Source organism: Paroedura picta, chromosome 13 (genome assembly GCF_049243985.1).
Source record: "Paroedura picta isolate Pp20150507F chromosome 13, Ppicta_v3.0, whole genome shotgun sequence".
NCBI lineage: Eukaryota > Metazoa > Chordata > Lepidosauria > Squamata > Gekkonidae > Paroedura > Paroedura picta.
The window spans coordinates 10,440,611-10,468,131 of NC_135381.1; the positions used below are offsets into that span (position 1 = coordinate 10,440,611).

The following is a 27,521-nucleotide window of genomic DNA, read 5'->3' on the forward strand; positions in this document are numbered from 1 at the left end:
TCTCGATATGGGCACAACAGAGGGGAAAACATCAGCTTCGGTCCCTGGCTAATGAGTTAGCAGCTGCTGTAGGCAGGAGGGGGGAATTGTCAGTTATCGAACGACCCTTTCACAGGGGGCGCGGCAGGGCGAGCAGCTTGTGTGAGGGGGGGGCCGTTTAGTACCACTGTTGTAAAGGGCGCTACGCCAGGGTGACCCAGTAAACGAACCTCTCCTATGCCCCTTCCCCAGAACGAAGAGGCGCACGAAGAGGAGTCAGAAGACGACTTCGAGGAGATGAACCTCTCGCTCCTGTCGGCCCGCAACTTTCCCCGCAAGGCCAGCCAGACCAGCATTTTCCTGCAGGAGTGGGACATCCCTTTCGAGCAACTGGAGATTGGCGAACTGATCGGCAACGGCCGCTTTGGGCAGGTGTTCCACGGCCGCTGGCACGGCGAGGTGGCCATCCGCCTCATCGACATTGAGCGGGACAACGAGGACCAGCTGAAGGCCTTCAAGAGGGAAGTGATGGCCTACCGGCAGACGCGGCATGAGAACGTGGTGCTGTTCATGGGCGCGTGCATGAGCCCTCCCCACCTTGCCATCATCACCAGGTAAGCGCGTGTCTGGCGACCACCACACACCGCCCCCTGGTCCCGTCCCATGCTCTAAGCCCAGGCACCTAGTTTCGTCTGGATTTTTAATGCGTAAAGGCTGGTATATAGGCAGCGGGTTGCTGGTCATGGCTTGGATCTAATAGGTTAATGTGTTATTTCCACGGGCAATTGCCCCAAAGCATCTCTTTTTTTGTGGCCATGGTTTCTTTTTAACTAAACACCAGCAGTGGAAGTAGAATGTGGAGCGTGGGGGTTCAACATACACAGTGGCTTTCTCTTGTACCTCCTCTGCATACAGACCTGGGGGCCAAGGTTTGTGAGGAGAGGCTGAGGGACTTGGGAATGTTCAGCCTGGAGAAGAGGAGGTAAAGAAGGGACATGATGGTTCTCTTTAAGCAGGGGTAGTCAAACTGCTGCCCTCCAGATGTCCGTGGACTACAATTCCCAGGATCCCCCTGCCAGCGAATGCTGGCAGAGGGAAGGACCTGCCGTAATGGGTTTAAATAAAGGTACTCTGTATCTGAAACTACATGTAGAATGAAAATGAATTTTCAGTCCAAGTAGTTCAGTAGTGGAATTGGCTGCCTAAGGAGGTGGTGAACTCCCCCTCACTGGCCATCTTCAAGCAGCAGCTGGACAGATCCTTATCCTGGATGTTTTAGGCTGATCCTGTATGGAGCAGGGGGTTGGACTAGATGACCTGTCTGGCCCCTTCCAACTCTATGATTCTGTTTCCCCTTACCAAACATTATCTCTTTGGGTGTTTTTCCGCAAAACCATCTCTTGGGGTTCCAAGAAGTCAATTAAAAATGCCACGCTGTATATTTCAGTTACGTCAATGTACTTCCTTATACCCTCTTTTTGCTGATCTTGGGGTCTGAATTTTAACACAATTTAGCTCATTAATTATGAAAGGTTGCCGACCCACTGCACAATGTCAACAAGAACCAAGAGAAAAGGTGGTGTCATTCTGGTCCACTGAGGTCTGGAATGACAATCAGGAGCTGGTTCGGGACAGACAAAAGAAGGTCCTTTATTCACAGGAGGCCATAATTAACTCAGGGAGTTCACCATTGCGTGATTTGGTAACGGCCACTGCTTTAAAAGCCTCCTTAAAGGGGATTAGATGTTATTCTGGGGTCCATAGTAATTAGAGTGAAGCAAGTGGAACGATGCAATTTCCTTTGTGTCAGAGGTATAGATTGGGAGGGGAGATGGACTTTTGGAATCGCCATCTGTCTTCATGCCTACCATCCCGATGTCTACAACCTCCATTCAGTAAAAGGCCCTGGTGGAACAATTTATGAATAGTTCCCGGATTCGTCTGTTCATCCTGGTCCTTTGGTTTCCCCTGCTCAGCCACCGTCTTTTCCAAACCTAGTTTATTATGCTCTTTTGGGGAAGATTGTAGCCAGGGTTCTTTAGAATGCCACCAGGAGAGGAAGTTGCACATTTTTGGAGATCTCACGGGCACTGACACCATTTTCCTTGCCTTAGTCTACGTGGCATCTGTCCCCATTGCTGGAGAACTTCTACAGTTGGTAACTGACAGATTATTTATAGAACAGTAACATTTAATGATCTCTTACTACAATCTACTAGTTCCCTGCTTTCATTCTTTTTTTTCTTTAAAAAAATTAGTCTGTATCCTTTTTATTGAATAGTTATAAGTTGAAATGTGCAGACTGTGGCAAGAAATGTTCAGGGGAAGTGGTGTGTAGATCAGGCTTTCTCAAGCAGGGTTTCATGAAACCCTGGAAGATTTTCCAAATGAGTGGGAGTTAACATATACGTGTGTGTGTGTGTGTGTGTGTGTGTGTTAAGTTGACCCCTCTCCCCAAATGGCCAATGTTGGGTATGGAGTAGGTGAGAAAAGGAGGGGCCCCAAGTGGGCATGTACACAGCTCTGCTTCCCAACCATATTCTGCACCATCGCACCACTTCTGCAGTTTTTCAAAGCCTGAAGAACATTTCAGGGTTTTTTTCCATGTTAAAAAAAATTGAGAAAGTCTGGCGTAGAGGCTCCATTGCCAGCGCGAATTCCTCTGCATTTGGCACAAGAGTTACACAGGGAATTGTTGCCGTGTGAAAACAGCCCAAGCTGTTTTTCTCTTCCCTGTATTTTTCATCTCTCAGGAAGAGAAACAGCGGGTGGGGTTGATCGTCCTTAATACAAAACCTGCTGTCTAGAGAGAAAAAAAAACTGACGTTCTGCATGAGCTTGTTCCTGCAAGGTGAGTGAGATGGGAATTTCTAGGAGGGGGACATTCTTCGGAATGCTTAATAGATTTCCCCCTGGGGAATTAACAATGTGGGCACTTTGCATTAATCTTAATTAGCTCGGAAGGCTACAGGAGAAGTGGCAAAAAAACGGCTAGTTAAGCTGGCTTGGCCACTCTGTGCCACACCTTCTCCTTGTCAGCTGTTTATACGTGGCACCCAATGACAAAGACTTGCTGGACACTGCTCTGGTACTGGTTGCATGTGCTTCTGCAGCTCAGCAACCACAGGCAGGTAAGGACGATGCGGAAGTGGAAAGGAAAGGCCCAGCAAAAGAGAGAAGGATTATGGCAGAGGAAACTAGCATGAAAGATGGTGTGAGTCAAGCAAGTGGTGGAGAGCAACGATGTGGTCCACCAAGCCCATCTTGAAGCATCAGAGTGGAGCCAGGAGCTGAATAACATTGTTGTTGCCGGGGAAAAGCCCCAGCCTGGAAACCTTTGATCATTTTTTCCATGCCAGAGGGAGTCAGTAGCTAACCTGGGTTGGCGGAGTCACTCCAGAGCTTAGGAAAAATCTCCATGCCCAGGGAATGAGTAGCATATTTGGTGGCTTGCCACTCTCATGACAACAACACCTTTACCTGTGACCTCCCGGGTTCTATCTAGAATAGACTCAACTTTCCTTTTGGACAAACAGACCAGGAAAATGAGAGTGCTCAGGTGTCCAAATCCATCCAGTGGGGGATATGCTTTCAGATGTGTTGGTTGGCAGTGGTTACTAGCCAGAGCAGCCATTCTCAACTTTTTTATTGTTGAGAAATGCCTGAAACAGTCTTCAGGCTTCGAGAAACCCCAGAAGTGGCATGATCCTGCAGAATATGGTAGGGAAGCAGAGCTGTGGACACGCCCACCTGGGGCCCCTCCCCTTCCTACCCCCTCCAGGCCCATTTTTTTTTTTGTGGGGGGAGGGAAATGGATTGACATGACCATATATGGTCGTATCACGATTAATGTTCAGCAAATTTTAAAAATATATTAAACATTAATTAACTCCCACCCATTTGGGAAACCCTTCCAGGACCATCAAGAAACCCCAGGGTTTCACAAACCCCTGATTGAGATAGCCTGATTTAGGGTCACACAAAAGTATGCAGTTCTTTAAATTCTACCCCAGCAGCTCTTGATCTCAGATCTCTTCATTACCTTTAGCACATTAAAAACATCTCTATAGAGACAAAAACAGGCGTATGTCTGGGGTTGGAAAAGTAACTCTTAAAAAGTCAGGTTGCTCTTCCAGATCTCTCTCCTGGAAGCTTTTTGCCATGTTCAAAATGATAGCCCCGCTCTCTCTCTCTCTCTCTCTCTCTCTCTCTCTCTCTCTCTCTCTCTCTCTCTCTCTCTCTCTCTCCCCAAAGTGTAAACAACTTTCCATCTAGGTCCTTGCAATTGCGTTGATTAAACAATCATAAAAGGAAGTGTCGTGTTTAAACACTGAAACGCTTTGATGAAATATTAAACACCACCGTTTTCCTTGAGCTTGTTAAACTGGCCCTCCGGCAGTATGGAAGCTGCCCTACATCCTACTCCGCTAGCATCCCATCCTCTTCATGTCACTAATGATGCTCCTCTTTCTACAAAGTTGTCAGCCTCCAGCAGCTGGTTTCAGGGAAGCCGGGCTTAATTAAGACTTGTTAGTTCCAGGTACGTCTTGCTATTGCCCATTTAATTATGGCGATGCTAGAGGAGTACCAAGAGACACAAGCCTGTTTCTTCTTGGCGACTTTTCAAGGCTGCCACAGATGAAAAGTGCCTTTTCTGTGTTCTCCCCTCGTAGCAAGGAAAACATGTTTTAATGACATGGAAATCATTTTATTCGATTCACCCTACATCACCAAGGGAAGGATTCTTGCTGAAACATGGGCGTAAAAATCTCCCGGAAACGACTTCAGTGAAATCTGCTCCTAACTTTCTTTGACTAATTGCACTGATAACTTTCCTTGGAGTTGGTCTTGAAATCGTGTGTATAAAGCTGCGACGAAATTTCACTGGGGTTCGTTTTTGACGGAGAAAAATGCCTAAGGAAATGAGAAGGTGACCTCAAGCTTCTTCGAAACCATCTTGCTCCTGTTCGCTTTCCATGAAGGTAGATTCAGGTGCGTAGCCATGTTGGTCTGAAGTAGCAGAACAACATTTGAGTTCAGGGGGCACCTTGAAGACCAACCAGCTTTTATTCAAGGTGTGAGCTTTCGTGTGTAGGCACATTTCCTCAGACAATGAACTAGGGATCATCAGAGTGCAGATATAAAGAAGGAGTAAACAACCAGGAAATTAATAAGCAGCATCATGAAAATGTGCCAGAAAGACGCAGCATAACATCTTACTAGAATAACAGAGTTATTATGCTATTTACTAATTTCCTGCTCATTTACTCTGTCTTTACTCTGATGATCCCTCGTTCATTGTCTCAGGAAGGGTTCATGCACACGAAAGCTCACACCCAGAATGAAACTTTGTTCCCACCGGACTCAATTTTTGTTCTGTTTGTTAATCTTCGTTTTTTTGTCAGTTTTAATAGGGTTCATTTGGTTGACTTTGGCTTATTCCGGACACAATGGATAATGTACTTTCAATGCCCTTTAGAAGCAGATTTTCCCGTTTCGCACCAGAAAATCCAGCTGCAAAAGCACATTGAAAGTACAATCTCCAACATGTGCGGAATGCAGCATTGTAAGCCACCTGGTTAGGGCTTATGTGCAACTAAAAGGTAAAGGTAAAGGTATCCCCTGTGCAAGCACCGAGTCATGTCTGACCCTTGGGGTGACGCCCTCTAGCGTTTTCATGGCAGACTCAATACGGGGTGGTTTGCCAGTGCCTTCCCCAGTCATTACCGTTTACCCCCCAGCAAGCTGGCTGCTCATTTTACCGACCTCGGAAGGATGGAAGGCTGAGTCAACCTTGAGCCGGCTGCTGGGATTGAACTCCCAGCCTTATGAGCAAAGCTTTCAGACAGCTGCCTTACCACTCTGCGCCACAAGAGGCTCTATGTGCAACTAGAGCAGTGATATAATAGCACCGAGTAGCCAATTGCGTTTGGCTACACGAAAATACCACTACACTGAATCAGAGTCAGAATGCTGCTTTCTATCCTCATTTCTGAATGGGACAATATGTGGGAAGGGGACCCCGCTTTGCTAAACAGGCCTTAGATTAGGGGTTTCATGATGGCCCTGGAAAGGTTTCCTGAATAGGCGGAAGTTAATGAATTTTTAATATATATTTTAAGATTATTGTTTATCAGGTGGTATGACCATGTATGTTTACATCGACCTGCCCATCTCTCAAATGGCCAAAGATGGGCCTGGAGGGGGTGGGAAGGGGAGGGGCCCCAGGTGGGCGTGTCCACAGCTCTGCTTCCCATCCATAGTCTGCACAATCTTGCCAGTTCTGGGGTTTCTCGAAGCCTGAAGAATGTTTCAGATGGTTCTCAAAAAAGTTGAGAAAGGCTGCCTTAGATACACCTGCATGAGGGGAAGATTTAGGGAATTGGGAACACAAAACAGTACTGTTGGTGACTCAAAATATAGGGGGACTCACATCCACCTCCCTTGGGGGTATGAGCTTGTAACAAAAATATAAGGGGTAATAAAAGGGAGCAGTTCAATATTTCCCCTGAAACCTCTTTGTCTTTCCCCCCATCTTCCTAGCTTGATGTTGTGTCCCCAACCTGCTGTGTTTATAAATTCACTCCATGTTCAGTTTTTTTTTCCAAAGGCTGGATTGTCACCACCTTCCCCGGACATCTGTTGCTTTTTCCGCCTTACACTTTTCTACCATGTTCCTCCTTTAATAGCATTTAAAGTAATGAAGCTCATAAATCATATAATAAATAGCTATTGACTTCCATCTGTGGTGTGGATCAGGATTGATTGACCTGTGGGAATACTGCTTTCCTCAATCAATAAGGGGCCATGAAGGGGAATAAATCTTGATAGAGACTGACAAGGGGGGAAAAAGTCAATATGCTTATTAATATATACATTATATGAGAGCACATCTTCCTCTGGGGAGATGGCATTTCATTCTGACAGCCGGCAAGGACAGGGGGCGTGGGGGAAAGTGACTGGACTGGAGATGCTGGAAAGTTTGGCTAGCATCACTCTAAAACTTGGTGGAACTTCTTTTACATCTTGTGGTCGTGGCTGGGAAAAGAGAGGAGACCTGTGGGACTGGGCAGGCTTCTTGGATGGACTTGCATGGACACATTTTTTTCCTTTCCGTCTACAACAGACCTTCTCCACTTTTTTACCATTGAGAAACTCCTGGAATGGGACAACCACACGGACACTCTGCTCCTGCCAGTTACCAATGCAATCCTCTCCAAGGAGAGCAAAACAGCGAAAGGGGGTTCCATCTTGCCTTGTTTTCCACTGCAGGTGGGAGAAGATAAACTTAAGTGACTGTAACCCGTTGCCTCTGTCTTTCCCCTCAAGCGAAATGGGCAGGGAGGACCACTCACCTCTGACAGCCCCTCGTAATGGAAGAGGCACCTTCCCATCAAAATGCATTGAATGTGCTTCTCCCAAATAGCTTGTCTCTACGAAAGGGACTGTGGCCCACTTTGCGCGGAAAGTCAATCTCTCCCTGCTCCTCGCCTGCTCTTCAAGTTGGGAAACATTATTGTACTTATCTCCCATGCCAGCTGCTGAAGGCTCCGGTCAAAAAAATTTCCACTGTTTAAATAATAGCCATCATGGTCGTGCTCTTCGCTAAGTAGAGCTAAGCAAAGCGGGAAGATAGAGATGGAAGGACAGGAAGGCTGAGTCGTTTTGAAGCTGTCTTGTTTCTCTACTCCAATACTCCAATTCCCCTACTCCAATTTCACCTCTACGGGAAAAACAGCAACCAGATTTTGCATGAGAGTAACTATCCTTCTGTCCTACCTTGGCTCGGGCCTATGTCTCTCTAGCTCCCTTGACTGGAAATACTTGCCTTGAACTTTAGCTCAGTTCAGATTCTTTTGCTAGGGGCCCATCGGGTTGAAGGTGGTCTGCATTGGCTTCTGTTAGATCAGCCTTTTTCAACTTTTTTACCATTGAGAAGTCCCTGAAATATACTTCAGGCTTCAGGAACCCCCAGAAGTGGTGCGATTGTGTAGAATATGGTTGGGAAACAGAGCTGTGGACATACCCACCTAGGGCCTCTCCCCTTCACACGCCCTCCGGGCTTATCGCTGGCCATTTTGGAAGGGTTCGTTGGGTCAACATGATGGTCATATCTCCCAATAAATGTTGAATGCATTTAAAAATGTATAAAAAATTAACTCTCACCCATTCGGGAAGCCCTTCCAGAGCCATCAAGAAACCCCAGGTTGAGAAAGCCTTGAGTAGACCTTGGTGACCTTGGTGGACTAGAAGTCTGATTCTATCAGGCTCCCAAACACTCATTGCTTTCTCCATCTGCGACTGAGCCTTCTCATTGGCATCACCGACATTGTGGGATCGCCCTCCCAAAGGTATTCTTTTGTTCACGAGAATGGAGACAACCAGTGTGTTTTGTTAAACTTTGTTAAGCCTGCTGACCTTGTTCTTGCCTACTTCATTGTCTACATTTTTGGCTTGGCTGGGTCAACCCTCTTGCTCATCCACTGTAAGCTTCAAGGGGGTGGCAGGTTACAGTGGATGAGAAATAGGGTTGCGAGTATCCTGCATTGTATTGGACTAGATCAGGGGTAGTCAACCTGTGGTCCTCCAGATGTTCATGGACTGCAATTCCCATGAGCCCCTGCCAGCAAACATCTGGAGGACCACAGGTTGACTACCCCTGGACTAGATGACCCAGGAGGTCCCTTCCAATTCTGTTATTCTATTATTCTAATCTTCTGCCGAGGTTATAATTCTTAGGTTATATACCGCATGATTCCATACTGCCAAAAGTCACTTTAGGAGCCTATTGGATTGAAAAGGCTGGTCATGAATCTTTCAAACAAATAAATGATTGAAGTCTCTCTTCCTAAAGTATTCATAGCATTGTTACGTGGCCCTCGCTTCCTCGAGCAGTGAGACGTAACAAAGGGGCAGGTGGCTGCTGACTTTTCTTTCCTTTGGGATTAGAACAGTGGGGACTTCTAAGGCGCATCTGTGACCTTTGCTTTACTTACAAATAGACAGGGGGAGCTGAAAGGGAAGCGATTTCACTCTGATAAGCAGCCAAGGCTGCCCGCATCTGATTCCCGGGGAGCAACTAAGGCTGCATCCCATCTAAGGCTGCATCCCATTTCCAAGATGAGGCTTTCTCAACTAGGGTTTTGTGAAACCCTGGGGTTTCTTGGCAGCCCTTGAAGGATTTCCCAAGTGGATGGGAGTGAATTCATTTTTTCTATATTTGTTAAACATACTATCAGGTAATATGACTATATACGGTCATGTCAACCCACCCACCACTCCAAAAGCAGCAGATAAGAACCAACTCTTCTTCTTCTTTAGTAATATCGGGGCTCTCTCAGCCTTACCCCCCTCACAGAGTATCTATTGTGGGGAGAGGAAAGGGAAGGCGACTGTAAGCCACTTTGAGACTCCTTTGGGTAGAGAAAAGCAGAGTATAAAAACCCACTCCCCCCCTCCTCCTCCTCCTCTTCCTCCTTCTTCTGAGGTTTCTCAATGATAAAAACGTCAAGAATGTCTGTCCCAGATAAATTCAGTTAGAAACTCCCAACTTTTTGTCTCTATCTCCTCTGAGCCCATGACAAAGACTCTTTAAAAGGTAAAAAAACCCCAAACAGACCTCTCTCCTTTCTAAAGTGTAACCATTGTGCTCTCTTTGCCCCCAATTGGAAACCATCCAAGGGCCGTTCCTTCAGTGTTCTGCCTTTGCTCCTGCCCCAATCATGGTTGTCCTTATTCGTTTTTCTGCTGCCTTCAGCTCAGGTAGACGAAAGGACTGTTCCCCCCCCCCTGCCCCCAAAGCAATTTGGGATTGTGCTTGCTTGACTGAGCAACGTTCAGATTCATTTGGAATCCCTGAAGCCTCCTTAGCAGGCCAGTCGTAGTAAGGGACGGGGTGTGTTTTGCGGGTTGCTATAGACATCTATAAAATGAGGAATGTCTTTCAATGATTTCTGGAAGGTTGTCAATAGTCCTCAAGCCCTTCCGAAGCAGGAGTACTACTAGGAAAGTATTGTTTTGTCCCGGATTTCAGGCTTTATAAGCAGGTGTTCATGGGTTGAAGGGAACTGAGTATTGGGGATGGGTGTGAGGGTCCTGAGCTCAAGGAACCTTGTGCCTTCCCCTCACTCTAACAACACAAGAAGGTGCCTTATGCTAAATCAGACAACTGGCTCATCTAAATAGCTGCTTCCTGGGTAAATATCTTTCCCACCCCCCTCTCTTGGAGATTCTTTAACTGGATATGCCAGGAATTGGACGCAGGGCCTTGACTCCAATATAATGCCCCTCTTCTTGCCAAAACAGAGAACCTAAATTTCAGAGCAAAATGAACCTAAATTTCAGAGCATGAACCTAAATTTCAGAGCTAAATTTCAGAGCAAAATGAACCTAAATTTCAGAGCAAAATCTAGGCAAGTTCTCTTCTCATTGGCTTTTTTAACATGGGAAATACCTGGAGGTTTTGGGGAAGGAGCTTCAGGAGGACAGGTCTTGGGAAAGGGGGGACTTAAATGGAGGCATAATGGTACAGCATCCATCTTCAAAAATGGCTATTTGTCCCCTGGGGGTCAGGTTTAATCCAAGGGAATCTCCAGCCACCACCTGGAGGATGGCAACCATACATGGGATAAGTGTGACAATAAATTAACAACAGTATCTTAAACTGCTGTTGTAGGATTTGGGTTGTCTGAGGGAGGAGGAGGAAGAGTTAGCTTTTATACCCTGCTTTTCACTACCCTAAAGATTCTCAAAGCATCTTACAACCACTTCCCCCTCCTCTCCCCGCATCAGACAACCTGTGAGGTAGGTGAGGCTGAGCAATATCTGAGAGAACTGGGCCTGGCCCAAGGTCATCCCCTTGGCTGCATGTGGAGGAGGAGCGGGGAATCAAACCCGGCCCTCCCGATTAAGAGACAATCGCTCTTCACCACCAACACCACGCCGACAAGACGTCCTGCCCAGAGCGAAATGTGCCTCCCTGAACAGAAAAAACATTTGCAGATCTGACAAAGCTTTGGGCCCCGTCTCGGAATGCCTGTGGATTAGTCATGCCCTATTCAGGGGGCAGCAAAGGAGCGAAGAGAGCCGACGAGCGCTCCTTGTCGATTATGGACGGGGCGTTTATGGAGGCGTGCGTTGCGCAGGTGCTCCTAATGGGCACATTTGCGGGTGGCAAGGCCCCCGTGCAGGGTGCTCATCTGAGACGGTGCCATTCCTGCCGTTCCGGCTAACAGATGCAAATATCCATTGATAAGCGGAGCGTGCCGAAGTCAATGACACAAATTACAAACGGCTCCAGGAGTGAATGAGGTGGCGGAACCTTACAAAGGGAAATGTACTCGATGCGCACAGATAGGCCTCTTAACCTTGAGGCTCTTTGGAGCCCCGAATCAATCAATACCCCCAACGCAGCATGTTTCTGCGGGAAGCAGGGGCGCTTTTGTGCGATCCTCGCCTCTTTGAGGTCTCTTCTGCGGCACTCGTGGCATTAAAGAAACCGGAAGACGTAACCCCCCCCCCCGCCGCCCGTTAACGTAGACCTTGAAAAGATCCCGCAGGTGGATTCTCAATAGCCTCAGGTGCCGCATGGGAACTGCAAAGAAGATTTTCCATGGTTATGTATGAGGCGCTTCCCCCTTTGACAGCTCTCGTCTCCGCCGCCGCCACTTTGCAACAGGTTTGCTCCTCAGCCAGCGAGGAGCACTTGAAAAAAAAATCGATGACTCGGCAGGGTTTGTGTCTCTTTGCTTCGCTGGGGGGGGGGGCAGCCAACTTTGGAGGGGATTATGGCCGCCTCGGAGATGTGGAATGGGATGGCATAGCCGTAGCGCTGGTGGTTCTCAACCTGGGGGTTGGGACCCCTTTGGGGGTCAAACGACCCTTTCACAGGGGTTGCGGCAGGGCAAGCAGCTTGGCGGGGAGGTGCCATCCACACAACAGCCTTGCGGGGTAGATCGAGACAGAGCGTCTGTCTGTCTGGAGCAGCGGAAAAGAGTGAGATCGGCATGGTGGGACAAGAGGCAAAGCTGAACTGAGAAACGCCGGGGAAAAAAAATTTATATCCAATCATGAACCATGGATCTTCACGCCATTGGTCAGTTTCGGTTTAATTTCTGTGAAAGAACACTTGCATAATTTTATGGTTGAGGGTCACTGCAACAGGAGGAACTGTGTTAAAGGGTCGCGGCATTAGGAAGGTTGAGAACCAGATCTCATCATATCTCGGAGGCTAAGCTGGGTCGGCACTTGGATGAGAGGCCACCAAGGAAGTCTTTGCAGAGGAAGGGAACAGCAAACCACCTTGGGTCTTGAGCATGGGTCATATGTCTTTCCCTGGTTCTGTCTCTGAGCACCAGGATCCAAACTTTTACCCTTCTGAATATGGAGGTTCCTCTTAGCCACCGTCTCTAGTATCCTCTTGAGCTGCTCTTCAAATATGGAACATTCCCCTCTTCGAGTCACAGCGGGTTCTACTTAATCCTATTTTTCAAAGCGCCCCTTACACCTCTGCTGATGTACCATAATATTTATCCCGTCCATAAACTTGTGGTTTTATTGTGGCTGCGTTTTTTTAATGTAAGGCACAAGCAGAGTGGACCCCCCGCCCTTCCCTGTTTGCCTTCGTATTATTTTTATTAGAGACCATCTGCTCAGAGACGTGAACCTCCGCGGCAAAGGCCATGAAAGATGGACTGTTTCCATTCCTCGTCTCATTAATTTCTGCTGCCGCTTCCTTCGGTGTGGCTTCGAATGCCTTTCGGAAGCCTCATTGGCTGCTTGATTCGCAGGGGCTCTCTTCGGAAGGGGGGAATGGGACAACCACACGGACACTCTGCTCCTGCCAGGGGGGCTCAGAGGCCCTGCTGCTAGCCAGATGAGCCGTGGCAGGGAATGTGGAATGGACATGGAGGAAAGAACAGCAAAGTTTCGCTGGTCTTTGGAACTTGGGATCCCGCTAGGCTAGGGGTAGTCAAACTGCGGCCCTCCAGATGTCCATGGACAACAATTCCCATGAGCCCCTGCCAGCGAATGCTGGCAGGGGCTCATGGGAATTGTAGTCCATGGGCATCTGGAGGGCCGCAGTTTGACTACCCCTGTGCTAGGCAGTCCTGTCTGCCATGTTGTTAGGGGGAGACCCGCATACCGGGAACGTTATCCCAGGGGAAACACACTATCCTTGGCCCAGCCCTGTTTTTCTTGGTTTCCGGTCTTCCTCTGCCTTTTGGACAGGCTGGAGCCCACAAATCTGTTTTTTTAAACGGCAGCACCTTCCTCTTACACCCTGCACCAGGGGAGTAGAAGGAGGAGGAACAGATCCACGTCATCCAACTGTATGAGAGTTGAGCATTTTTACTGACCTATACTCAAATGTAAGGCCAGTTTCCCCCCCACCCAAGTATGCCATATTTTATTTATTTGGGGATTTCTATACCTCCCCTCTCAGTAAAAGTCTCTTGGGGTGGTTTATACATATACGTTCAATCAACGCTTACAATAATAATTTTGAGCCATTTCCACAGTATAAAACAAAGCCACAATTATCATGTCGCATCAACAGTAGTAATAATGCGTTGCCAACTACAGACTGAAGATCGGAGGAACCAGAGGGAAAAGGAGGGCAGAAAAGGACAGGAGGGAGGCCTGAGATTTGGATATGATGTTATTTATTGCCCTGCCAAACTCAACCATAGGCCTTGCAAGCCCTGCGGAAGTTCTGACGGGGCCCTGATATCTCTTGGAAGCTCATAAAGAAAGAGGTGGTCACCTTAAATTCACATACATCTTAACAGTTATACTGTTAATAATGACTTTGTGGGGTGGGGGGAAATCATCTCACATTCAGGGTCATCTGCCTTTTAAGTAAATATGGTACCTTTTTAGACATACAAGACAATGAGGTAGTAATTTTATAGTATCGTGTCATTTGAAAACCAGATTCAGAAGGAGATGGTTCTTAAGGGGATCTTTCTTACTAGATTCCCCTGATGAAGCTAACCTGAAACATAATGATAGATTCACAGAATCATAGAGTTGGAAGGGGCCATGCAGGCCATCTAGTCCAACCCCCTGCTCAACGCAGGATCAGCCCAAAGCATCCTAAAGCATCCAAGAAAAGTGTGTATCCAACCTTTGCTTGAAGACTGCCAGTGAGGGGGAGCTCACCACCTCCTTGGGCAGCCTATTCCACTGCTGAACTACTCTGACTGTGAAATTTTTTTTCCTGATATCTAGCCTATATCTTGTACTTGAAGTTTAAACCCATTACTGCGTGTCCTCTCCTCTGCAGCCAACAGAAACAGCATCCTGCCCTCCTCCAAGTGACAACCTTTCAATTACTTAAATACTTCCAGTGGGTAGTCATGTTGGTCTGAAGCAGCACGACAAAATACGAGCCCAATAGCACCTTGAAGACCGACAAAGCTCACACTTTGAAAAAAATCTTTGTTAGTCTTAAAAGTGTTATTGGACTCGTCTTTTATTCTGAAACATAATGAGGATTGATTCAAATGGGCCGCAGTGTTGGTCTGAAGTAGCCCAATAAAATCAGAGTCCAGCAGAGGCACCTTTAAGACCAACAAAGATTTATTCAGAGCGTGAGTTTTCGAGTGCAAGTCTGATGAAGAGTGCTTGCCCTTGAAAGCTCAAGCCCTGAATAAATCTTTGTTGGTCTTAAATGTGCCCCTGGACTCTGATTTTATAATGAGGATTGTTAACTCAATCCATTTTCACTCTCTTCTATTGCAGTGTTGGCTTTTCCCCCTGTTTCGGTGCAGCTGTTTTGTTTTCCTTTTGATTCTTAAGTACAGATTGCACACATGAACAGAAATGTGGAAGATGCGTTTTCCCCACAGCCATTAAGGTCAAAAGAGTGTACTCGTAAGTTTTCATAGCTTGCAATTATCGGTTGAGACAGATCCACACCTTCATAAATAAATCCTGTATGCATGCCGCCGGAAGCTTACTCTTTAGTTCGAGCTGACAGAATAATGCCTATAAAACAAGGCATTTGGTTCTGACACAGCAAAAATATAGCGATTTTTCACCAAGGACTGAAAGAGATAAAGCTGCCACTCAGCAGAGATAAATGGGGATTCTTTAGCCTACATTCAAGTGGACTGGATAATACATTTGAAACATGAGAACTGGTTGATTATTATTATCTATAAGGGATTTCCTCAAGAAGCCATTGCCACAAATCTAACTCTCCTCCTCCGAAACATAAAACACTGTCACTTTGACCTCTGCGGTCTACATTCACCTTTACAAATCATCTTTGTTCTCTGGTGTAAATCAAGAGGAACTCTGAGTGGCGTCTAAGGTTCATTCAGAAGACAATGTAGACAAAGAGTTGGATTGTGCATTCGAGGCTAGTTCCTCTCTGGTGACCCTTTCCCACATGGCTTTTTTAGGTTCCATAATTCCCCAGCATAGCTTTTTTGGAGGGCAGGGGGCTAATGCATGCAAATAGGATTAGCACATTAAAGAACTTAAAGAATGGAATGTTGAGTTTACCTGTTGGGTCTGTAGACCTCCCAAGGACCGAGCATGAGGTCCGAGGCAGGATCATAGCCTTGCATTGTAGTCTGCCAATGCACTGCTAGATCCCGGCTGCCAGATCCAGTCAATTGAAACAGAAACTGGCCAATAGTACGCACCAGCAGCAAGATCCTTTGTATATAAGTTGGAGGTTTTGATGGGAATTCTCCCATTCAGTTTTGCCTCTTTGTACCTTTCAGCTGGGGACACAATAAGAAGTTGAAATGAACTCCCAGAATCCTGGTCTCTGAATCCATGGATTTAATATTACCTGTGACCCTCTCCTCAATTGACTGAGGGAAGAGTGTCCTGGTCCCATTCCGCACACAATAGATAATGCACTTTAGAAGTAGATTTTCCTGTTCTGCACAGGACAATCCAGCTGCCAGAGCACATTGAAAGTGCATTATCCTATGTGTGCAGAATGGCCCCTGGTCTCTGAACCCATGGATTTAGCATTACCTGTGTCCTCAATTGACTGAGGGAAGAGTGTCCACATGGACCAGCGTCCTGGTCTCTGAACCGATGGATTTAGCATTGTTGCTGTTTTGCTGCAGCTCAAGATGGGACCTACAACTTTGCACAATTTCTGCTCCAAATTAGCCCTACGTGTTATGGATGCTCCCTCCCAAAGTGGAGATATCTGGAGGGCCACATGAGACAAAATGCCCATGTGAAAATTACATATATTATGACCGACATCGCAAAAACATTGCAAAAGAGCAATCCTGCTATGATCGTGAGATTCTTTTTGTGTAGAGTTTTGCATTCATGCACATCAGTCTGTGTACATGCTACTGCATATAGGTAAAACACTGCAAAAAATCATTTTGATGCAAATATAGATATAACCCGATCATGTGTACTTTTTTGCAGTGTTTTATCACAATGTACTATCAGTAACAAAAGAAAAAAAGGCATATAATGTGAAGGAGCTGAAAGCTACAGCAAACGGCGCATATACAGCACTCCACATACTATAAGGGAGTGCCAAATGGGCATTCCTAGTGGAGTGCTACTACTTCAGAAGGAGGTATTTCCGAATCACCAAATCCAGGTTAAGATGAGGAAAGTTATGGAGGCATTCCCTTTTCAGAATTTCATTTTCCCTTAAATCATTCCTGTATATATTCTCTGGATATTTTTAAACCAGACTAAAAAACATTAAAGTTGGTGCCTTGTTGCAAGTTGGAATTAGAAGTCTGCAAATGCTGATAGCAGCCTTTAATGACATAATCTTTATTAAACACATCTGAGCCGTTTTCTTAAAAAAAAAAAAGAAAGCAGTTGAAATTCTTATCCGTTAACAAAACTGTTGAGGAATATTTCTGGAAGCAGTTTTATTTCACTTGTTTTTAATTTCTCTGTGGATGACTTCTGGCCTTGGCAATCAATTTGATTGGCTGTTTTGAACTCGCTACAGAAGCATTTATTTTAGGCACGCTTGTCTGAACCGGAGCCAGATGAGAGAGCCTGAAAGGACTGAAGGAATCCAGAACATAGACTAAATTTGTGCCGGCTGAATGCTCTTCTTTCAAAGCTTGTGCCATGCAAGTCCACTGCCTCTCAGCCCTTTGAGCATGGCTTCTGGAGGGTGAGCTCCTGCCGCCACTGTCATGAACTGGGGGGAAAAGAAGCTGAAGAGAAGCAAAGGCTGCCATGGTGGGTGGGAGTCAAGATCCCCAGGGTCCTCTCAAGATGAGGTTTTCGAGATGCCTTTCACTAGCTCTCCCCTATCAGAAGACAAAAGACATCCACAGCCACAGCCACCAAACCAGTGGCCCCCAGAGGAGAAGGATCTCCTCCACACAGGCCCTGTTTGCCATCTTCGGGTACAGTGCTCACCCCTGCCTGCTTCAGCAATCCTACAGTAGGAGGGGTTCACACAAGGGTGAACAGGTTATGACTGCCTCTCACAACCCCACAATGGAAAAGGTTTGTGCTCTGGAGTGATGAGCATGGCCTTGATCCGCAATCATATAGCTTGAGCGAAATGTTTCTATTGCAACTGCAAGAAAGGAATCTAGCAACCTCATCTATAAAGATTCACTTAATTGCCATCTCTGTGTTTCATATCCCAGTTAATGGATCGTTTCTTAAAGGTTTAGTTAATATGTTCCCACCTGTTGTATCCCCTGTTCCTCAGTGACGTTTGTCCCTTCAAAATTGATGTATAAACCCTCTGGAACATTGACCAGTGCTGCTGACCTGTCTTGTTTCTTATAAAACCACCTTTTTTTTTGTAGAGATTACCTCTGCCAGAAGGGTAAGGCACTGCATTGTGGTTCTCCTTCTATCATATTCCACCCAGACAAGGTAGTACTCAGACCTAGTGCAGAACTTCTCCCTGAAATGCTATCACCAACTCAACTGAGACATCACCCTTCCAGTATTCTTCCCATTCCCAATGTCATCATTGGAACAACTGCTACATACACTAGATGTACAAAGAGCACGCCTTTTTATTTATAAAGGACACAGGAATTCAGGAAGGATAGAAACTTATTTGTATGTTTCAAAGGGTCAAATAAAGAGAGAGCTCCATCAGCTCAGTCACTCTCCCACTTGGTGGTCTCTCCAATCCAAACGATTTACAATGAAACTAAGATCTCTTGCTCAGTGTCCCTCAACAAGGGCTCAGGCCTCTTCAGCAGCATTCCATGCCAGATTCAAACTGAAGGAAACATGCAAGGCAGCAACTTGGTCCACTCCCTCTGTATTCATCAAACACTACTCAATGGATGTGGACTCCAGAAGTGAAGTTGCAATTGGAAAAGCTGTACTACATGGAATTTTTTTGATTATCAGCCCACATCCTCCTCCTAGGGTAAATGAGCTTGCTATTCTCCCATGTGGGCCTGCACAGAAGCCACAATGATGAAAATGGGGTTGCCCTTACCTGTAACCACTGTTCATTGAGTAGCCTTCTGTGCAGGCACACATCCCTCCCTCCTTTCCCTGTTGTGAGCTGCCGAATGTGTAGGTGCTGCTTCACAGTGGTAAAAGAAGCTGAGGGATGGAGTGATCATCTCACTTCTGCTACGTGACCCTTTGGACAGGAAAAAGGGTCACGTGACAGAGAGGAGGAGGAGCAGTCCAGAACTTTGAAGCTTTTCCAGAAAAGCTTGGAAGCTCTTCTCCATGGCTGTCCTGCACTCATGCAATCCCATTTGTGCTGGCACAGAAGGCCACCCGATGAACAACAGTTACAGGTAAGTGCAGCTCCGTTTTCTCAGAGCTGGTTTTATTTTTGGTGGTTCATTATCCTGAATTTCATTTGCTCAGGTATTTCATTTGCTTTTTCTCGAGTTGCCTGTAATGAGTGTAGGTGGGCATGAGAACCTCAGGGGGAGGGCAGCTCTCTGTTGTGGGAAAAAAGTCTATGCAGAATCCACCCACAGACTCCATTACATGATTCAAATGTCAATACAATTTTAATTGGTTTCAGGTTGTCCCTCCCCCCTTTTCCCCCCTACCCCCTTTCCAGCAGCTGCATTTTGTAATTAAGACTCCATAAATAGATCTCTGTGCAACAGGTATGCAAAGGAAGATAGGTGAATCTTACTCAGTATATGCTTGCTACTTTTCTTTCTTCCCTATGGCCTCAGTTCTGTGCACAACAGTCACAATAAGGCCCATGCTGTCTGGCTTGGGGCAAAGGAGTGGACAAAGCTAGGAAAATGGGTAAAACAAAATGAGTAAACAAAAACAAACATTTATCCCAACCCAGATGCAACTTAGGATCAAACTACACAATGATAGTTATTCATGATGGCATCTCTTCAAGGGGTGTTGGATGGATTGGAACCAAGGGGCTTCTAACTCCCTGATCAAAACTCTCCCTCACACACCTGTTCTGCTTACAGATGTCTGTAGTATTCCTGTATCTTCCTCTCCCTGTTTGGGGATAAAAGAAGCGAGGGAATACAGGAAAGTGGTGCAGGAAACAGCATGTTAAACCCAAGCACTCTAGGTCCAATCCATATGAGATCTCACACACACATACACACACACAGCTGTTTAATAAGAACATCACATGAACCCAGCTTTATCAGACTGGTGATCCATTAATCCAGCATCCTGTTTCACAAAGTGGTCGTTGGACAGCCAAACCAATGAGACTTAGAAGCCAAGTCCTTCCTCTGATGTTGCCTTCTAGTGCTGGTATTTGAAGGCTTACTGCCTCTAGATCAATCTTTCTCAACTTTTTAACCATTGAGAAAGCCCTGAAACATTCTTCAGGCTTCGAGAAACCCCAGAAGTGGCAGATCATGCAAAACAGGGTTGGGAGGCATAGCTCTGTACATGCCTACCTGGGGTCCTTCTCCTTCCCACCCCTTCCAGGCTCACCCATTCAGGAAACCTTTCTTGGGTCCATCAAGAAACACCAGTGTTTCACGAAACAGCTCTAGCGAAAAGGTAAAAGGTAAAGGTAAAGGTATCCCCTGTGCAAGCACCGAGTCATGTCTGACCCTTGGGGTGACGCCCTCCAGCGTTTTCATGGCAGACTCAATACGGGGTGGTTTGCCAGTGCCTTCCCCAGTCATTACCGTTTACCCCCCAGCAAGCTGGGTACTCATTTTACCGACCTCGGAAGGATGGAAGGCTGAGTCAACCCTGAGCCGGCTGCTGGGATTGAACTCCCAGCCTTATGGGCAAAGCTTTCAGACGGCTGCCTTACCACTCTGCGCCACAGGAGGCTCTGCTCTAGCGAAAGCCTGCTCTAAATGATGAGGCTTCCCTTTTAGTCCACTTGACTAGTAATCTTTTATGGATCTTTCCCCCCATGAGTCTCATTTCCTTCTCAAATAGTCTATGGGTGGTAAATTATACTTTGGGGTTTCCACTCACAAACCCATCACCATGTGCAGTTTGATCTTCACTTTCCTTTGCATACTGCCATGGACAGAAAGGGAGCTATATGTCTTATTGTTTCAACACCTGCTATTCATGCAGAAAGTTCAGACCTCAGCCCTTGAAAACACTGTTGGAAAATCTTAGCTAGCAGTTACTTGGAAAGCCCTTTCTTTGCCCAAGACCCTGGAAAGCTGCTGTGAGTTGCAGTAAACAGTACTGAGCTAGATGGACCAATGGCTATAAGGAAGCTTCATATGAGTTTCACAAGCTGGTGCATTTGCTTTTGGTAAGAAACCAAGATCATTCCCTCTGTTCTCTTTGGAGGTTTCTCTGTCGAGACCTTATGGAACTTCTGATGAGTTTGGTTCCCCGCTTTTCGTAATGGGTGATGTCATGATTTTCCTCTTCTTTCAGCTTGTGCAAAGGACGGACGCTCTATTCAGTGGTGAGAGATGCCAAAGTCATCCTGGATGTCAACAAAACAAGGCAGATCGCTCAAGAGATCGTCAAGGTATGCGAGGAGGAGAATAAAGCCTTTTAGGGCTCTTAAAATGGTTACTGTGAGGTCAGTAGTGGGAGAGTCAGGGCCTGCAAGAGGGAGCTTTTGCTCTTCCACCGGGCGTCTGGTTGAGACCAGGACATGGAAGATCTGGCCCTCCTCCGGTCCTTTGGACACCTTGCCTGGTTAACATATATGACATGCACGGCACTAAATTCGTAGCTGCGTGGGGAGGGGGTTGGGGAGAGGATGGGGAGGGTGGGAGGAGTGTTTTAAATGTATACTCATTTTATTGTTATAATATTTTGTAAGCCACCACAGGCTAGCCGGGCTAGGAGTGGCGGCGTAAAAAGTCAAATAAATAATAAAATAAAAATAAATAACATTATGGGAGCTAATTACAGCAGTTGGTTACAAAAGGTATCGGTTACAGGAGATATATTTTTTAAAATCCTGATTCAGTGGACAGATTTATTTCACAATCCTCTAGATAATTAAATCCCACTAAATCCACTTCTTTTCATCTTGGAACAGGTTCAGTAATGAGATGCGCAAAGAATTACAGCATCATTAACTCCGGAGCTTAAGTCCCTCTTTCAAGAAGATGCTTTCTTCTTGAGGTTCAATTGACTGTCTGCTCACCAGCTGTGATCAGGGAACCAGGTGGTTTTTCTCCCTGTGGGGTGTTTACCAGCAGCTTCACCTGTTCACTGGGTTCCTTTCCTTGTATTGAGACAACACATTACAATATAATACAGTCAGAGGCATTTCACATGCATGCACTGTCACATAGTCTGATGGCTGACCAAGTCTTAATTGTGATGATATTACCATATAAAACATGTATCAGAAATAGAAGACTATCAATATCTGTCTCAGCTAACTTTCCCCATAAAACCCATTAGAACCCCAGCCCTATAAAGCCAAACTTAATCCCAACACACCAAGAAGCCTGGATCCGTCCTCCCTCCCACAGCCATCCATCATGGAGGTTTGCTCGATGGTAGAGAGTAACCTGGTGGGGGGGGGGGGGGCTGTAGATCTTAGAAGAGTATTTAGCTACGAGGTGGTCAAGAATTGCAAGCTGATCAAATGTCGAGTGGCCCTCTTTAAATCCTCCCTGCTGCCAAAAAATTACTCAAGCCAATCCTGAACCTTCCATTGTATATGTTTTGCATAAACTTTGCTTATTACACTTAACAGACTTATCAGTGTGCAAACTGGCTGGGTCATTCAGATTTCCTTGAACAGGAGACCATAAGGGGAAAGTATCCAAACATTCCGAGTTCCCCTGACCCCTTCCAGAAATGTTCACCAGGGCCCATTCTGCACACATTAGATAATGCCCTTCCACTGTGCTTTGGCAGCCGGATTTTCCTGAGCAGAACAGGAAAATCTACTTCTAAAGTGCACTGAAAGCGCATTATCCAATGTGTGCAGAATGGGCCCTAGTCTTCCCCTCCCCTAAGTAGGGTTGTGAGCTTCGGCTGCCGAAGCGCACAAGCCTACCCCTAACCTTTTGGGGCTACAGTCCCATAAATAAATAATAGATCCCTCAGTCAGCCTTATAAATGCTGCAGCTTTTGAGAAGCCTTGCCATCTGATGTTGAGTTCCATGCTGCCGTTGAGATGGTTTAATGCACGTGCATTTTTTTTGCACAGCCTTATTGAAATCGCAGTCTGTCCCTCTGCCCCCATCCCCCTGTACGTCATTCAGGGACCCGGCCCGTGGGGAGAATCCGTTTCACTTTACAGACGGAAAAAGTAGCTCTCAAGGCAGAAGGGAATGAAACTGAAACACTGCAGCTACTGCATGGCTAGTATGCGGCTGCCGCAGGCAGACGACAGCTTGGTATGTCGGCCGCTCACAAAGGTCACAAGATTCCAAGTCAGCTACATATGTGGAGCAATAGCCTCTTCCGTCTTTACAGTCAATGCTAATTTTCTTCCATGTTTACCTTCAGGGAATTCTTGAATTTGGTATTTCTGTTCTGGGGCTTCCTGTCTTGTGTTCTACTGCCTGGAGGAATTTCATCTGGGGTGGGGCAGAGGGCATTTGCGTCTCTGTGTCCCTCTCCAGTTCTGTCTCTGGGGCAATGTGCCTGCTATTGATTCCTTTAGTTGCTGGAGCTGCTCCTTGAAGGGTTTTCTCAGGTTTAGCAGGCACTTTGCTGTGGAAAAGTATACTTCTTCTGTTTAGTTTGAGCATGATTGAGCTGAAGCTTTTTGGCTGTTTAGTTTGACCTCTGGAGGGTAACCACATCTTTGGGCTGTTTTTATTGGTGGTATGGTGATAGCCACATATTTTAATACTTTAACATGTATATGTATATATAAATATATAGAGACATCTACAAAATGTTTATATATATATATTACACAAACACATATATGTTTGTATGTATATGTATATGTGTGTATATATAAATATTACATACATAAACACACATATTCATTCATTCATTCATTCATTCATTCATTCATTCATTCATTCATTCATTGGATTTTTATACTGTTCATCCTGGTATGTTGGCCCAACGAAACGCTAACTAGGGTTGTGTACCTGGGTTGTGTACATCATAACATACCAATGCACTTAAAATTAAAAATCTAGTTAAGACAGTTTAAAATACAATTAAAATCATTAAAATAGCAGAAAACAACTTCAGGCTAAACATCTAGCATGGCTCAAGAAGAAGAAGATAAAGAAGAGGAGAAGGAGAGGGTGGTGGTGGTTGAGGTTCTTTTTTCTACTAGGAGTCTCAGAGTGGCTTCCAATCACCTTCCCTTTCCTCTCCCCACCACAGACACCCTGTGAGGGAGGTGAGGCTGAGAGAGCCCGGATATTTCTGCTCGGTCAACAAGCAGTATCATTCCAGGTCTCCAGGGCAAGAGTGGGGAGGGAGATACCTTGGAGGCAAACATGTAAGCTGAAGGTAGGCTTCATATGACAGGCCAGAGAAAGATATGATAGCAGCTGGCAGGCTGGCTGGCTGATAAGAATTTAGTATCTGGATAGTCCAGAGGAAGCATCATCCCCCAGAAATGGTTGAGCAGGCTGTGGGATGTCAGGATCCTCTGAATCTTTAAACCCTTCCTTTGCACCGGATTGGGTGTCTATCTTCACGTGATTTCCCAGGCTGGAAGGGTCATGGACTGTTCCCCCAAGCTCCCTGCCGGAACGGCCTGCACATCTTCCATCTTGCCAGTCGTCTCAATGGTGCAGGTAGCTGGTTACTTGATCCCTGTCGATTCTTGCTGGTTTGATTTTTGCAACACCTGTTGCTGTGTTCTCCTCAAAATCCCCGGTTTCCCATGGGATTCATTTCTGCTTCTTGTCTGTGTCGCATTTCATATCCTTCGGGCGGAAAGTTGAAACACCAGCCCCAATAAAAAAAAAAAAACGCCTTCCCTCGGCGAAAAGAACTCGGTGCGAGACACTCTTGTTCGGCAAGCAGATAACAGGTGCCTGATTGACACTGACGGCTTGTTAGGATGTGCGTCGGCAAGATTTGAGGACTTCTCTGAAGTGTGAGGTTTTGATGCCTGAAGTTGCAGATAGACACCTGTGCTTGGAGGTGGGCGAAGCGTCTACAAGTGAGAGAGAGGGAGAGGAGGAGAAGCAGGGAGCCACTTAACTTGTCGGTCTTCTGCCACCGCAGCCGAAGTTTTGAATGTTCCCAAGAATCCTCTGTTTCCTGATTAAGAGGCCTTCATTGCACACAGCTCTGAAGAAAAGTCCTCTCGGCCCCTCATCAGCATTCCATATAATAGGACACTTTGCGGCTGAGCAGTGTCACAAAAGCAGCAAACCAGCAGACTGGGCCCTGGCTGCCTCCGTGTCCCAAAATGGCCAACGATGGGGCTCAGGTGGGGTGGGAAGGGGAGGGGCCCTGGGTGGGCGTGTCCACAGCTCTGCTTCCCTGCCGTATTCTGTCCAGTCACGCCACTTCGGGGGTTTCTCGAAGCCTGAAGAATGTTTCGGGGGTTTCTCAATGGTAAAAAAGTTGAACAAGGCTCCTGTAGGAGGGTGTCAACAAATGCCTGAGATGTGTTAATGGATGGAGAGCTAGAGAAATCAGAACGACCCTTTAGATGTGCAAAATCTGGCCTGGACTGAGGTCCTATTTTATGAAATGCAACAGCTGGGAGCATTTGGGAAGGAGGAGTCACTCCACAAGTACCCAACTGTTCTAGCATTCCTAATCTGCTCCCTCCCTGACACTTTTCTTCCCCCAACTATTATTCTCCTTGCTGGGTTTATTTTGGCTTTTTCCAAGCGGATTTCCCATATCGCCTCTGGAATTAGGACCTGCATGCCTGTCATTACAAGTCTGAGATCCTTGTAAGGCAGGGGTAGTCAACCTGTGGTCCTCCAGATGTTCATGGACTACAATTCCCATGAGCCCCTGCCAGCATTTGCTGGCAGTCTTCAAGCAAAGGTTGGATACACACTTTTCTTGGATGCTTTAGGATGCTTTGGGTTGATCCTGCGTTGAGCAGGGGGTTGGACAAGATGGCCTGTATGTCCCCTTCCAACTCTATGATTCTATGATCACAGGTTGACTACCCCTGTTGTAAGGTGTAGTTCAAACCCAGCCACGATCTCCATTGAAACAGGCGAAGGCAGAAGAAAAGAACCAGGCTGTACAGGTCAGCATACGGCAGCTCAACGCTTCTCTTTGGTTTGGCTAATTATGCTTGACTGAACAGATTCCCCTGGGATTAGTCGCACAAGGAAGCAGAACAGTTTGGAAGAAATTTGTGAGCCAGCAGGAGAAACTAGCTATGCATCTCCTATACCAGGGGAGTTCTAAAGCTGCTGTTTTCAGACAAAGGCATTGCTTGAACTAATTTCTCACCGAGATGAATACAAGTGGTGTCAAGATAGGAGAATCCAGGAGAGAGAAAGCATGACCCAGGGGCGTTCCAGCTGGTCCAAATTAAGCATCTTGTTTCTTTTGTTTAGGCTCAGTGGTGCTTATCAAAAGACCAAATATCCAGAGCTGCTTATAAAAATGCCAGGATGCAATTCAAAGAAACGAAAATGCAATTGAAGTTCACTAATCCGCATCCTCGTCCAGTTCTGAGTTGACTGGGCTAGTCCAAACAACACTGCAGTGTGTGAGCCACAGGTCAAGAGTTCCTTTGGTTCTTGCCCTGTAGTTTGTGCCAAAGCCTTATACATCTGGCCACAGCCAGGCTTTCGTACCTGCAACAGGTTCAGTCTCTCTAGCCACACTGTAGGCAAGCCAATGAACTTCTGGTATTGGCAGGTTCGACAAGTCAGAGCCAACAGCCCAAAGGAAAAGTGAATCCTGCTTTAGGAAGCTTTGGGCTGATCCTGCGTTGAGCAGGGGGTTGGACTAGATGGCCTGTGTGGCCCCTTCCAACTCTATGATTCTATGAAAGTGATCACAAGCCTCATCTAAGAGAATCTCACTGCCCTGAGCTGGCTCAGCTGGGAGGGTGTTATAAAAATGGATGGATGGATGGATGGATGGATGGATGAATGAATGAATGAATGAATGAATGAATGAATGAATGAATGAATGAATGAATGAATGAATGAATGAATGAATGAATGAATGAATGAATGAATGAATGAATGACGCGGCTTCAACTTACCTGCAGATCTCACACTGATAATTAACAGTATGTTTTTCATTACAAGGCACAGCTTGTGGTTCCATCTAAACCACAATTTCCTCATGTGTCTACTAACCAGGATTATAAACCAAGATTCAAACAGAGTTTCAGTTCTTGGTCTGAAGGGAGGAGCAGAGGGGGGGGCACAGTTTGCAGTTCAGACATTATAACAAACCACAGTTTGCCTTTAAAGCCTTCATTGATCAAGCTGTAGGCAAATTTCCTCAGGCTCTGTTCTTAGTACGAAAAAAGTGTGATTTGCCATTCAGAGGCAGAGCTGGAGCCGGAGCAGGAGCTATCATGCTGGCAGGGGCTCTTGGGAATTGTAGTCCATGGACATCTGGAAAGCCACAGTTTGGCCACCCCTGGCTGGAGCATACTTTCTGTAAATCATTGTGGTCTGCTCTCCCAAGTTGGTCTCCCAAATCTACAGCAACAGCACTAAACAAATAATATACACAAACAAGGCGTTTTAGGAAACAAAGGGGTTAATCCATACAGTCAGTTTCTTTCTGCAGGTGTCATCCCAAGCGTAAGAAAGGGAAAAGTAACTGAGCACCTTTGCAATCTTATTTGGCAGGGGCTTGCCGTTGGCAAAGATCCAACTGAACTTGCACATGGAAATTCTGTTTCCTTTGAAGTGTGGCAGCGCAGTCTGTTTTCCGAGCGGCTCCCTCCCCACTTCCCAAGGTCAAGTAACCATTCTCCCACTGCCTTGAAGCGTCTTTGAGCCTTAGTTTTCATTTAGTTATAATTTTCACTTTCAAATTATCCCGGCCGTTTCCACGGGTGTGTGTAATTAGGCGCCACGGGCAGCTGTGTTTTTCAGGAGGAAAAAGCCGTGGACAAGCGCCCCCGTTCAAAATAGGCTCTGCGGTTTTAGCAACATCACCCCCCCCCCAATTAAAGGGTAAACTATGTGCAGCAGAAAACCAATACTTTCTGCCCTCATTAGGAGGCTTGCCATTCTTTGGAAATCCAAATGGCTTCCTTCGTCCCA

The 27,521-nt window shown here is 46.2% G+C and overlaps 1 protein-coding gene across 2 annotated transcripts in view; it reads left to right on the forward strand.

The window, feature by feature from the left end:
* Positions 1-27,521, forward strand: part of KSR2 (kinase suppressor of ras 2) — a 177,237-nt gene that overhangs the window by 123,107 nt on the left and 26,609 nt on the right. For both annotated transcript variants that reach the window (XM_077307487.1, XM_077307489.1), the window contains exons 14-15: positions 232-593; positions 20,788-20,884. In XM_077307487.1, coding sequence (XP_077163602.1) covers positions 232-593; positions 20,788-20,884 — 459 coding nt within the window. The remainder of the gene's footprint in view (positions 1-231; positions 594-20,787; positions 20,885-27,521) is intronic.